The following is a 15406-nucleotide window of genomic DNA, read 5'->3' on the forward strand; positions in this document are numbered from 1 at the left end:
TAATAACTAATCCAATGAAGCAGGGATTCATGAAAACCTAAAACTCGTATTTTCGACAAACAGGCCTGATGCCAAAATATCAAGTGCAATAATCCTGCTTTCTCCAAAATGTTGTAAGGATTTGCTCCACTGTTCAGTGAGATGATGGGGGTCAAACTGACTTCCATGTAGATGTAGGGATGCTATACGCTTGTCTACAATCTGAAAGGAAGAAGCGCTTACATGCACCTCTACGTGGCGGCCCTTGGGCACAAGTTAGAAAAATCAGTGCAGTTCGATGATGAATGATAATGATCAATTCATAGTTATTGAAAAAGGCACTACTAAGAATTGCTCTGAGAAAATTGTCAACTTGTGAGCGAACGCAAGAAGCTATGGTTTACTTCCTTCCTAAGATTAAATCTTGCGAAAGATGTTTAACATAGGATTGTCATTCCTCCTCTGGGCAGAGGCTGACTTACTGATAAAAATTATACAAATGAAATAAGTATCAGTAAATTTACAAATCGAATGACTATAAGTCGTCGGTATTTTATATATGTATGTTTAAAAATAAGTCTGAAGTGGAATTAAAAATCATTTTTGTGAATGATGTACATTGTAGATAAAGCTCAGCGGATTGCATCTCACAAGAAGCCGAGCGACCACGTCTAGGGTTATCTTCCCTAGATGCCACTTCATCGAAGGCTAGATTAACATACCACTATAGATGTGGTACCACGGGATATGTTGAAGCCCCCTGGTTAATTCTAGGAACACATGTTGGATGGCCTTCTTGGGAGAGTATCGTGGTGGCTGTGGTTCAACTTACATGCATAGAGTATTGGTTTTACATTACTCAAAAAATCAATACATGGATAGACTAGGGCAATACTAAAGGTTAACAAAGAGGTGAGGTCTTGGTAGCTTAGAAAGAGGAACTCACTCGAAGAATTTCGATAAATAAGAGAGAGTAAATCTTTGCATAAATCCTTTTGGTTATTTTCAAAAACTAAGCGACAAAATAATGCCTTTGGCAGCAAGTGTAAGAACTTGCCATCAAATTAAGGATTACTGCCAGGTCTTGATGTTGTAAGCAATTATTCTCTATTCGTTGAGATGAACCATGAGATTACCAGTGGACCTTTTGCTGGGAAAGCCGTACTGTTAGGCATGAAGAAGCTTTCAAGTAAGTAAGACCGGTCGGTAATTATAAGGTGAGGAAGATTCGCCTTTTTTGAAAATTCGCTGGACAAATGCTGTTTTTCCATTCACTCGGGACGGACCTGAGGAGTAGGACAGATGAAACTCTGGAAAAAACAATTCGTCAGAACAATAGCGGAATTACTATCCAAACCAGCGAATTTATTATGTTAAGATCTCTAAGGACAATTGATACAATACGAATGCAAAAGAAGATTGATCCCATAAAATTACTAACTCACTCACGTACATGCGGGGTCATAACAACCACAACCAATTCAATATTGGCGGCGAACTGCCTAGCAAAGAGATTAGCTTTCTCTGAAGAGCTAACAAATGAAGTGTCATTGACAACGAGCGTAGGAACCGAGGAAGGGGAAGAATGCTTCATGTTTTTTACGGACCACCAAAACATTTTTACTGCCTTGGGCATTGGAGTATTTTTTGTCGGAATGTTTGGTCATGTAAAAATGGTGTTTTACGAATATGGGAGTTGCAGGCTTTCCTCACTTCTTCAGTTGGGTTGACCTAAAAACAACAACAAACTTACTTTTTCGTCCTTAATGACCTCTTTACAGCTCGTTTCGAGCCATGCGTTTTCCTCAGGTCCGATATTTTTAGCCCTGTTCGGGATGAAAGTTCTCATTCCCACGATAATCAAACCTGTTACGATATCAGTGCCGGCTTCGACGTCACTCTTGAGGAAGCATAGTGACCAGTTAAAGATCCTGAAATAATTATTGAGACCATCTCAGTTGGCTTTCTTCTCGTACTGCCAAATGGTTCTCTTAGAAGCTCTTTCTCTAACATGAGAGTCTTGTCACAAGAAATTTGCTGATATAACACTATGATCAGATGAGTTAAATAATTCAAGTCAGCGAAGATCTTAGCACACTCCTTCAGATATTGTCTGACCTGAATGTTGAAGGCATGAAGAATTATGTACATTGAAATTGATGAAACAATGCAACATTAGAAAAGAATAAGGGCACTATGAATACAAAATTCAGCAGGATTGGAATACTCATTTACTTGGGTTTTAGTAAGTTCCAAAACAGTTGGCCTGTATAACAGTACAAATTCAAGAACATTGTAATAATCGACTTTGAATTTTCCAGTTATTGCAAATAAAAAAATTACTAAAAGCAAAGAAAATAAAAGCGAGAAGAAAATGTTAGTATTTTTAGACCAATCTCTTTACTATCCTGAATTCTCAAACTTTTTGAAAATTTGTTCGTAATAGTTTAAATTTTAACTCTGACAATAGAATAACGTTTAACAATTACTAATCTGCTTGCATCTTGGCATAACTGCTCAAATAACCTAGAACTTGGTCAAGAGCAATGACAGGCAATGACTTTCTCTATAAAGAACGTACTTCATTGATGGATTGTTTAATATCGCAGTTTTAAAGATCTTGGAGTTCTATATAATTTTAAACTCGATTTCTCAAAGCATATTAATTAGATCGTTAGTGAAGCGAATTCTATGTAAGGATTTGTTAAATGTTGTTCTGAAGAATTTTTAAATCCCTATTTTACTCTCGCTCTATTCAACACTTGAGTACGCATCCCAGGTAAGGACTCCTTTTTACGGAACCACAAGAATAGAATAAAATCGGTTCAACGCAGCTTCATATGTTTTGCCTTTTACCATTGTCTGATCCTTTTAACCTCCTTTGTAAAGCTTCTATAAATACAGCCTCTATGGCAAAGGAGGGTTGATATTGATATTGTATTGATAAACTTTTAACTGGTGCAATTGATGCTCCTGAGTTATTAAATTGTATAAGTTTAAACTACCACAATACCCGCAGTTTTCAATAAACGCCTGTTTCCAAAGACCGCTCTAATTGAGCCATTAAATCGCATGTATAAAGTTTTAAACATTAACTCAAACCTATTTGATTTCATCATGAATATGAACATTCTTAAAAATATACTAAAGACCAGTTTGAACAATAAAAAAGTATGGATTTAACATGTTCCATTTTTTTTAACACTACTGTTGATTCAAGAACTATATACTTATGTAGGTATTAATATGTTCAAGTATTAAATTTAAATACCATACCTCATTGATTTGCATTAGCACATCGAATATTAATTGAGAGCTGCTCCTAAAATCGATTCCAGAGTTATCGGTGAAATGACGGAAATTCCTAGTGAAAACATCCTCTTTGCCATCTGCCAGAGGTTCAGCACCTGACGTTTTTGACGTTGCTGCTGTCGCTGATTCACCCAATGATAATAACCTATCCTCCCGACTACCACTACCACTATTTGCACGTGTCGGACTGTTAGGGCTGTTGTAGGCTTCCATTTGTTGCCAAATAAAATTGAGATCATACTGATTGGGCTGAAAGGACGATGTTCCAATAATGTTGTCCCTTGTGTCGGGCATTGATGGTGACAAGCTGCGCTCCAAATTGGGATGGTAGAATACATTCGAATCCGACACGAGTAGCTGGACTTTGTGTAATTTTTTCAAACTGAAAACAGAAAAAAATAAAAATAAATTTACAATACATAGCACATTTGAAATATAATTAAATTTCTGTTGGTGTTGTTATTTTTATTTTGGGTTTGTTGTTTATCGGTTTAAGGTGACCAGGAGTTGATAAATAAAATTCTTTTTTTCCAAACATAACAGTTTTCAAGAATGTTATTTAGATGGCAATGAAATTATACCTTTTCTAAGGTTTATGATATCTTTAGTTGGAATCCGATTTAAAAATCAAACTATTACGTTAGGTTTTTGAGATAAAACCTTTTATAATTTGGAAAACAAACATATTTGTAGATTTTTGTGGCTATATAAATTCATGAATTAGTTGCATATTTAGATTCGCGATTATTTTCCAAATCTACAATCTATTATTTTCAAAAAATCCTCATTCAGAATCAGCTCTAAAAATAAAATCAAAACACAGAGGAATTACATTCAAAGTTGTTCAAATCTTCAAATGAAGATCCGTGGGTCATTTCATAGCATATGAGAAGTTACAAAAACGAAACAATTCGAAGTTTTCGAAATCGATCGAATTGAAGAACATGCAATTTCATTTTACGTGGAATTGAAAAGTGATTTAAATTCCCTTTCGATCGAAATTCGGAACATAGGCGTATTTCAAGAATATTTTTAGTTTACAAAATAATCAAAGAAATTATTGTTAACGGGATATATTGTGTTTTAACTTAGCCTTAAAAACACGGGTTGCGTTTATATTTTTATCGAACTTGATAAATATTTATTTATTTTTGCAAATATTTTACACATTTTAAAAGAGGCATAAAAACAGAATTGATTTAGAAATTGAAAAGATTAAGTATTTGAAAATAGTAACACAATTATTTGGATATTATAAGAGGTATTTAAAATGAATCTTACTCATTGAAGGACTTATTTTTGTTTATTTCCAAAAGTTGCTACAGTTATTTCAAAACATCAATGATTTGTTAGACAATAATAGTGACTAGGCGTCAACGAGTTAGTTATTCATAGATTTTACTGGTCAACATGGTCAACAAGGTTTTCTTTTGTTAACTTTTCTAATGGGTTTTGGTGGCCTTAATTCAAATCCGACTTCAAAATTACTGTCACTTTTAAAATTCGAAAAAACACGTATATAAGGCTTTTTAAAATCTGTGATGGATTTTAAAATCAGTTGAAACTTTTATATTATTTCATATAAAAAAAAGGTTTGAAAGTAAGTTTTCTTCTTGTAACGAATCTGTTATCTGTGTAGTCTGTGTGGTTTGGAATTGATTCTAAATACCTTAGAATTACGGAGTGACCAATGTTGTTGTTAGTCCAGTTTGAGGCGAATAGCAGAGCTTGCAGCTATTTGTTTGCTAAATATGTCCCTGTTTATACCTTTCTCCAAAGCAGTCCACCATACTGCCACACCGTACGTTAAAATCGGTCTGATTACCGATGTGTATAGCCAATGCGTGATTCTGGGTTGTAAACTCCATTTATCACCAATAGCTTTTTTGCAAGAAAAGAGAGCTACAGTAGCTTTTCACTCTTTCCTGTACATTGCGTTTCTAATTTATTTGTTTTCTAAGACAAGACCCAGGTATTTAGCCTTTATATAGGGAGGTTTGACAACTGGAATTTTGTATCTCCTCGAACATAAGACTAAATCGGTTATGTGTGGGTTAACACCCAATCCACACCGGTCAGCCCAAAGTATTAGTCTGTCCAAGGCATTTTGTAAGAGTTCTTTTAGGATGTTAAGGTGCTTTTCTGAAAATACTATAGCAACGTCGTCCGCATAGGCTATCAGACTAGTTAGGATTTCATTCACCACTAGGTTCAAGAGGAGAGGGGATAGAACACCACCTTGCGGTGTTCCTCTACTAACAAATCGTCAACCAGAAGAGTTGCCCAGTATTTATATTCAGAATATTTATATTTAAGAATATAGTAAGCATTAAATTAATTAGCTTCCAAAGTGAACTGTCTACATTTAGAGATGTTAGTACAGATGTGAACCATAGTGAACTCTTTATGATGGAGGGAATATTCGACGGTGCGTACTAAGGTAGGTAACGCTGTTTCCACCGATTAACCTTTACAGTAGGCATGTTGAGACGAAGACAGAAGATTTGTATCAATAATTGATCTAAATTGATATCAATCAATCTTTTCAAGGTCTTAAGAAGGAATGATGATAGACTTATAGGTCGTAGATCTTGAGGATTGACTTGCGAGCATTTACCTGCTTTGGGTAAAAAATCAACTTTAACTTCTCTTCGTGGCGAGGCAACATGGAAGGTTAAGACAGCTGGTAAAAATTGCCTCAAGGATTGGTGCAATTATATCAGAAGTCTTTTGTAACTCGGCTGGTATTATCCCATATGATCCTGCAGATTGAAATGGTTTAAAGCTGTTGAGAGCCCATTGTAGCTTGATCAAACCTTGTGGATATATTGTATTGGAACTTGAACGTACATCATTGTTGCAAGTTTGGGTAAGAGAACTACCAGGAAAGTGAGTGTCCAATAGTAAGTTCAGCGACTCATTACTTGAATTTGTCCAGGAGCTGTCTACATTTTTCAAGCAGCTTGGCATAGCTGGACTAGTTGAAAGAATTTTCCGTAAACTAGAGACTTCAGAAGTTTCTTCTATCGTGCCACAGAAGGATTGCCAAGAAGATCGCTTTAATTTTCCTAGTGTCTTCTTGTATATTCTTAGGGATTCTTTGTAAGAGTCCCAGTGAGAGGCTAGTCTTACGTCTTTGGCCCGGTTGAAAATTTGACTACATTCTTTCCTGAGCGAGTCAAGCTCTGAGGCCCACCATTGTGGTTTCCTCTCTTATGTGTATAAGTGGTCAAGCAATTTCTAGCGATCTGTTCATAGCTGAGGTAAGATCATTGACTTTGTTGTCAAGTTCATTAGCGTTAAAGGAAGGACTAGATAGTCGAGGTTCTAGTAAACTCTGTAATCAGTTCTTGTATAAAGCCCAATTAGTTTTCCAAAAGTTTTGAAAAGTCAATGGACTCGGGTTATCCCGATCCACTGTACCACTTCTTTCGAATTTTTTTTTAATTTTAATTGTAATTTTAATGTTATAAAATTTTAGTTTTATTTGCGTACTATTTTTTGTAGGTTTTTATTTTTTGTAAAAAAAACTGTCGATTTGATTTCCCAAAATTTTGAAAACAATATTTTTTATAAGATAAAATTAGTTTTAAGCCGATGTCTCAAATTATTTAAAAATAATATTTGAGACGAAAATTAATTCTTACCAACTAAAGTAATGTTTTTTTTTATAAAAAAAAAAAAAAACTTTTAACTAGAATTTTCTCAAAATTTTACCAGATGTTATTCTTCATTGCTTACAATTATTTTGAAGATAAAATCATTTTTTGATTATTTAAATATTCGAGGTGACAATTATTTTTGTTCATTTTTTTTATTTATAAAAATAAACATTAACTGGATTTTTTCAAAAATAAACATAAAACAAAATATATATAACGCAAGCGTTATTGGTTGAAGAGATATTACGGGTTACCAAAATGTTTTTTTTTTACAGACGTACAGTTCAGACGCACGCACAGAAATTAAAATATTAAAATAAAATACATATGTTGCTTTTATTCAATGCAAGAAAAGTCATATTTTTGCCTTCATTCTAAGAAAAACAAATTTGGAAAAATTAAAAAACTTTAAAAATGTCTTAAGTTTTACTACGTTGACTTATGAATGTTTTAATTCAATTGAAAACTTTTTAACATCAAACTTAGTTTACAGAAATCCTCAGTTGTCAAAGTCATTTCATAGCCCTGTATGCAGTTTTTCAAAATTAAAAATCTAAAATACGCTCGAAAAGTCTGTCGGTTTATCGAAAAGCTTAACAATATTTCATTTGAGATCAGCTCACAATACTTAAGTCGAAAACCATTTCTTATTACTTTTTTTTTCATTTAGTAGGTTTTCGTGTTTTGTAACAAAAATTTGAATAGGGAATTTTTCCAAAGTTAAGTACAATACTTTGCATATGGTTAAATAAGTTTGGGTACAGAAACTGTTTTTGTAAACAAGGATTTTATTTGAAAAAAAATATTTGCCAGTGTTTTTTGAAAATTTTGAAAGATATTCGAGTCAAAAATCTAAAAGTCTTTTCTGGGTTTTTCGGTATTACTATCTATTTAACAATATTTATTTGAAGTCTATATCTCCACTGGTTCTCTGAGAAAAATGTTATCCTGAAAATAAGAACCGTATTATTATTATTATTCCAAGCTTTATTCACTCATTAATACTTTTAAATTTACAATAATTTTATAATTACCATTTGATTGAATATATTTACATTACATTTAAACAAGTATGTGTATACGTAAAATTAATTAAATAACAAGAAACAAATAATTCAATGAAGGTTTAAAACTAATTTAAATATATACATTATTTGAAAAGAGAGGTATAATTTTAGGTTATCTGAGCATAAGCCTCCCCCAGACTTCTCCATATTCTTCTATCTAGTGCTTCTCTCCAATAAAGTGGGCATATTTTTCGGATGTCATCCTTCCAGCGTTTATGTTGTCCACCTACGCTTCTTTTGCTTTCTAAGGGTATCCATTCGGTTACTAATTTTGTCCATCGATTATCAGGTGTACGTATTACATGTCCTGCCCATTCCCATTTGAGTTTCTTAAGCCTGTGTCTAACGTCTTCAAAATTACTTTGACTTCTTATATTCTAATGGTTAATTTGCTGGGCAATATGAACGTTCAAAATAGCTCTATCCATTGCTCTCTGACATGATTGGAGTTTCATTTCAGTGTTTTTCGTGACTTGCCAAGTTTGGCACCCATAGGTGAGGACTGGAAGAACTGTTGAGTCAAACACATATTTCCTTGTTTTATTCGAAATATTCAATGTAAGAAGATGCTTAACGTTCCAGAACTGCCTCGAAACGTTCGTCATTCGCTGCTCTATATCCTTTTTTTCTTTGTCTTTGAATGAGATAATCTGACCAAAATATGTGTAGTCTTCAACGTATTCTAATATATTGTTATTCACACTAACTGGATCATAAGCACCATTTGTCATAATTTTAGTTTTTTGTTGATTTGTTGAGCACAGTTCATTTAGCATCGTTTGAAGTTCTTCACTTCTGTTTGCGATAATTATAATGTCATCGGCAAATCGGAGGTTTGAGAGACATTTGCCATTTATCTTCAATCCTTTGTCTTCCCAGTCTAGCTTTCTAAATACTCCTTCTAAGGCTGCGGAAAAGAGTGCTGGTGAAATTGGATCTCCTTGCCTTACACCCCGCGATATTTTAAAATCTGATCCGATGCATTCCGTTTTTATGTCGGATGTGCTCCTGTCATACATTTTCTTTAGGATTCGAACTTTTGTATATCGATGATATTATGCTTATCGGGCGATAATTGTTGATATCGTCCCTATTCCCTTTTTTATGTATGAGAATTATTTCCGATTTCGTCCATTGGTCTGGGACTTCCTCGGTGACCAAAACCTGATTGAAAATAGTAGTCAACCATTGGCCAGTGAAAAGTTGCCGAACTTTAGGTATTCAGCTAATATCCCATCGTTTCCTTTGCTTTTTTCATTCTTTAAACTATTTATTGCTCGCTCTATTTCACTTTTAAGAAATGGTGGAAAATCTTCTTCCTGGTTTTGTCGCTCTAGAAATATATCATCAGTGTCTACTATGCGTGTTTTGTATGGATCAATGTAGAAGTTAGCTATTTGGTTAATATTCTTCCTTTCGTGAATTCTTTTGTCATTATCCGCCATTGCTGTTATCCACTCTTTATAATCTTGGATTGCACACTTTGCCTTTTTTATTAATCTCGTTTCTTCGATTACTGTCTTTAAGAGGTTGTCATTGAATTTTTGGATGTCTTCTTGACAACGTTTTTGATGCTCTTCCGTATATTTTTAATATCTTGTTTTTCTTGGGCATTTAGATTGGTCTTTTTTCGAATACTATCACGAAGTGCTATCATATTTAGAGTTTCACTCGATAGTTTTTGCTGTTTTTGAGATACAACAGTGAGAATATACCTGTCTGCAGATTCTTTTATAGTTGTTTCCATTTTGTTATATGCTATTTGAGTAGGTTCATTTAACCTTGATATAATGTTATATCGTTGTTAAAGATCAGCATTATAACTTTTGATTATATCTGTACTTATCGATTTTGTTAATACTTTTCTTGTAGTTTTATGAAGTTGCCTAGTTTTATGGTTGATTAACAACTCCGCGCGTACTATCCGATGATCTGATTCGAATTGAAAGGATTGATCTTTTATTGCAAAGAATAAAATCTATTTGGTTTTTGTACTTTTGGCCTGGTGAATTCCAGGTCCATTGATTTTGCGGTTTCTTTTTAAATAACGAGTTTCCAACTATAAGTTTTTGTTAAAAAAATTTATTTAATAAGACAACTACCTCTTTCATTTCGATTACCGTAGCCATATTCTCCCATAATGGTTTCTTCGTCATTTTTCCTGAAACGTAATTTAGCATTGAAATTACCGATTATCAGTTAAATCTCTATTTTAAAGTGTGCTGTCGCTATTTCCAGTGTCTTGTAAAAGCGATTCATCTCGTCATCAGTTGCTTTCTCAGTTGGTGCATAGACTTGTATGATGGATATGTTACAATTCTCTACTTTGACTTTCATTCCTATTATCCTATCGTTAAATCCTTTAATTTCTTGAATATTCTTTTTTAACTCTTTGTTTATAAGGAAATCGACGCGACGCCATAAAGACCTTGTTTAGTTCCGAAGTAAGCAAATATATTTCCGTTGTTGAGTTTTTGTATGCTTTCGCCTTGTCGTCTTACTTTTCTAGTTCAACAAATTTTTCTTTTGATTGGAGAGTTAGTGTGTTTAGAGTTGCTACGTATAAGGGTTTCGTACCTGTATTGCTTTTAGTAGTATAGTAGTTTTTGTTTGTATGTTTTTTGTTTAGTGAGATGCTTTCCGCAAATTTATAAAAGCTGGGTGTTGGCCGAAATCCTCCACGGTGGCTGACCGGGATGGAGGTTTATTCTTCAGTTTATCCATTATAAAATTGTCTTCGTTATTAATAATTGGCTCGCTGGGGTTGACTTTTGGCATTTGTTGTGGTGGATTGTTCGTTAGTTTTTATTGATTTGTTGTTTTTTCGAAGTTATCTACGGCAAATTGGTTACCATTTTTAGCGTCGAAACTTGATCCATAGTGACGGTTTTCTTGAAGAACCGTATACGCACACACGAACTTCTTTCTAAAAATCTTTGATTAAAATTCAAGGAACCTTTTTTTGTCTAACCGACAAACCAGATCGATTAAAATAAAAATTATACGAACTACTAAAAATATTATAACTAAATATTGAAGTAAAAAATATATTTTAAAAAAACGATCATAATCATTTTGAATAAAAAGCAAAAATAATGTTTGAAATGAAAATTCTTGGAAATACTGAAACATGCTAAAATAAAATATATTCAATTGGTTTCAATTTAATTCCGATTTCGTTTTCAATTAATTTGATTTCGTTTCAAAAAATTTTGAGGACAAGTTAAAGTGCATATTTCAAGTTTTCATTAAAAAACAAAATTTAAAATCTTAAAATCGATCGAGTTGTACAAAGTGTAAAATAGAATCACTTGTTTTTAAATGTGTATTTATATAAAAATATACCTTGGTTAAAAAATAATTAAACATACATTTTTGTGTCAAAAATCTGTATGAAAACAAAGGACTTTTAATTTCTACGACATTACCAGTTAAAAACCTATTAATATTATATTACCCTAGCGACTTTAGTGGTTTTTCTGCAAAATTGAAACCATTTATTCATAAGCCAATCAATGTCACAGTATTATTTTTCAATGCAACGACATCACAACTTAAAGTTGGTCGTGCCGAGGGACCTTTGCATGCAGAATATTTCGTTAAACACTCTCCATTGAGAGGTTTACAAATATTGAGTTCATATTCAAACTTTTGCAAACTATCTTCATTTATACGAGTATAGCAATCTTTTAAATTGAACGATGGAAATTAACTTCTATACTCCTCATACGTTTATACCCTGTAAAGATATATAACTTCCCCCTCAGATAGAAATATGGTCACCATAGTTAAGAACAGTGACATCAGAGGGGTTAAACAACGTCAACCCCAATATGAAGGCTGCTATAGAAAAGATATAATCTCTCTTTCTCTCTATCCGATTACCAGTAGAGTTGCCTCATAGCCAAATAAATTCGTTTAATTGATGGAGATGTGAGTTCAGATCCTGATTCTGATTCAGAATCAGATTCTGACTCAGATACCTATACCCGTTTTCGAGTATTGAGGAACTTTTGGGGTTGTTTTTTTGTTTATCGTTCAATGCACCACCATACAACTCGCATGATGCCATTCAGCTAAGAGTGCGGTGTAATTAAATCAGCTTCATGCTTGCTCAATGTCGTGTTTCGTAAATATTTTGCACAGAAACAGATCCTGGGATTCAGATTTGCGGAGGATTTCCTTAATTAAAGCAAATAACATTTTCCGAGTTATGACGGTTATGAAATTTCGCAATAAAAACTTCTAGGTTTTTTGGGGGTTTGTCAATTTAACTATGTAACACTGTAAGTACGATGAGCGGCGGCTGCGGCGCCCAGCGTCATCACCGCCGACGACGACTTATATACGTCAATGACGGCGACAGCAACAGCCAACAGCAAAGCTGCTAAAAGGGATTTGGGGAACGATTGCATCAGAGACAGAGAGACGAGTTTATTTATAAACGTTAAAGGGATTTTGTGGAATCTGGATGACAGTTTTGGATAATTTATTATGTACTTGCACACGTTATAAGCAATTCAATTTTATTGCCGCAATTATGAGAAGTTTGTATTTGAGGGTTTTGGATCAAATAAGAGAGTATTACGTATGTATTTATATATTTATGAAAGGAATAATCTTAATAGAGTTTGTAAATAAAGGGGGCTTTAGTTGGAGAGGAGGAGGGAAGCGCTGACTTTATCCATTAAAGATTGCTCAAGCTATATAAGGGTATTTATGATTTCTGTTTATACCAGATTTAATGTTGAATTGAGAACATTTAGATATAAGATTGGCGTAAAGCGAACGTTAATTAAGTTTTAAGTTTACCATAGACGAATGATATTTTCAAGGCAGTATATTTATGATATGGCAGAATGCTATTTTTGGAGGAATTACTAAGCTTCTTTCTGACTCTTTAAAAGGACTTTAAGTTTTCGGTTCTACAAGATTGTATGATATCTGTATTTTAAGAGAACAAAATTTATGGTCTAAAATGTTTTCTTAAATGTGGGAGAGTACTTTTGTCGAAATATTTAAAATGAAAAAAGAAATGCCAAAAAAACTGATTCTTTGGCAAAAATAAGACAGTCGCTCAGTATTTAAGCGAATTAAAATGTTGCAGTACTCAAACAAACTTGAAACAGTTTGGTATCACGTGGTTTTTTATTCAGGAAAAAAAATTTATTTCCATGTCTGTTTCTTAATAACATGACAACGCGCCTATTTACACAGTGTGTATTATCAAAGCTTGGACAGAGGACTTAAATTGGTACTTCCTTCTGAGACTGCTGTACTCACCTGTTGATGCTGAGGATATGGAAGGACCACTTCTGCAGACTGTATAACGGCGACGACGAACTGAATTCCGCTGTCAGGCAGGATGATCCATTCAACATAGACGACGAAAGCCAACAATACCGTCCACCCGACTTAAACGAAGTAAAGATTGCCATATCTAAGCTGAAGTCTAATAAAGCCGCTGGAGTGGATGGCTTGAATGCCGAACTCTTTAAAGCAGCTGGAGATAAGTTGGTTAGGAGCATACACCAACTTATCTGTAAGATATGGTGGGAAGAAAGCATGCCCGATGAATGTAACCTCAGTACTGTTTGCCCGATCCTGAAAAAAGGAGACCCTCTAAACTGCACCAACTATAGAGGAATCAGTCTTCTTAACATCGCCTATAAAATCTTTTCTGCCGTAATGTGTGAAAGCCCATCGTCAACAACTTGATAGGTCCTTATCAGTGTGGTTTTAGACCAGGGAAGTCCACAGGAAAAAACCCAAAATCGTACGTTTGTGCAGGATGACCATGGAGAATTCACGCTGCTCCATAAAGGTTGGAAACAACTTAACAGAACCTTTCGACGTCAAAAAAGGTTTTAGACAAGGTGATGCGCTGTCATGTGATTTTTTTAACATCGTGCTTGAAAGAATATTGCAGAGCTCACACGTCAACACTAGAGGCACTATCTTTCAAAAGTCTGTCCAATTACTAGCATATGCTGATGACATTGACATAATCGGAAGAACTCAGCGTGATGTCAATTGGGCTTTTGAGAGTATTGAGGCAGAGGCGGCAAAAATGGGTTTAACGGTTAATGAGTGCAAAACAAAGTACATGCTGTCGTCTAGAATAGACATACAACACCGACGTCTTGGTCAAAACGTCAATATCGACAGACGTAACTTTGAGGTAGTCAAGGACTTCGTCTACCTAGGCTCCGCTGTAAACGCAGAAAACAACACTATCGCTAAGATCAAACGCAGAATAACTCTTGCTAACCGCTGTTTCCTTGGACTAAGAAAGCAATTGAGTGGTAAAGTTCTCTCTCGAGGGACCAAAGTGTTGCTATATAAGACCCTTATCATGCCCGTCCTGCTATACGGTGCAGTAGCATGGACTATGACAAAAGCGGATGAAAGCATCTCGGGTCGCTTCGAGAGAAAAGTTCTTCGTGTGATCTACGGTCCCGTAAGGGGAGTGGAGGAAAAGATGGAACGACGAACTGTACGGGCTGTACAGCGACGTAGACTTAGCCAGAAGGGTAAAAGCCCAACGACAAAGATGGCTGGGTCACGTAGAGCGCATGGAAACCAATGCTCCGGCCCGCAAAGTCTTCGAATCCGCACCCACAGGACAGCGCAGTAGAGGAAGACCGCGGATTAGGTTTCGCGCACAAGTGGAACGTGAACTCACCCAACTTGGAGCGCGAAACTGGAGACATCTAGCTAGGGACCGAGCTTGATGGAGAAGTTTGTTGGGTGAGGCCCTAGTTCATACAGGACTGTATCGCCACTTTAAGTAAGTAAGTAAGATCTTCAGTCTAATCTACGAGTTACCAAACTGAAAATGTTATTAATAATAGACTCCAAAAAGTGGAGTCAGAAGACAATACGCCAATACATCTGGTAAATTTTCTGGCTTGTTGCATCTATGAATATAAACTTCCCATATGAAGTTATTGTAATCGGTCCGATTTGTCGAATTGAAAATGTTGACATTTCTCGACGACGTTCCAAAGTCCCTAAAATCCAAATAAAAGATTTTTAGAGAGATGTCTGTGTTTGCATTTGAGCGTAAGTTCGCGGCGGTTTTTCGTCGTTCAAAGCTCAAGAATTAGTAGAAATATCAACATCAAATAAATGTTGTTATACAGAAAAATTATGGTTAGCCCTAAATATCTCACGAGCAAATTACGGTAGAAACTTGAATACATTTTTAAACTATATATTGAAACGCGGTACCAAATAAATATATTTTTGGAAAAAATTCCAATTAACGGTTTGTTTAAAAATCGAAAAAAAAAACTTTTTTGAACAAAAAATGATTTTATCTCCAAAACAATTTTGTGCAATGAAAAATAATGTTTTAAACATTCGGTATAATTTTGATAAAAA

The 15406-nt window shown here is 34.6% G+C and overlaps 1 protein-coding gene across 1 annotated transcript in view; it reads right to left on the reverse strand.

Moving 5' to 3' along the window:
- Positions 1-15406, reverse strand: part of LOC129943030 (uncharacterized) — a 225153-nt gene that overhangs the window by 40863 nt on the left and 168884 nt on the right. Inside the window, exon 21 of the mRNA XM_056052234.1 lies at positions 3256-3673. Coding sequence (XP_055908209.1) covers positions 3256-3673 — 418 coding nt within the window. The remainder of the gene's footprint in view (positions 1-3255; positions 3674-15406) is intronic.

The sequence above is a fragment of the Eupeodes corollae genome, chromosome 1 (genome assembly GCF_945859685.1).
Source record: "Eupeodes corollae chromosome 1, idEupCoro1.1, whole genome shotgun sequence".
In the NCBI taxonomy this organism is placed as follows: Eukaryota; Metazoa; Arthropoda; class Insecta; order Diptera; family Syrphidae; genus Eupeodes; species Eupeodes corollae.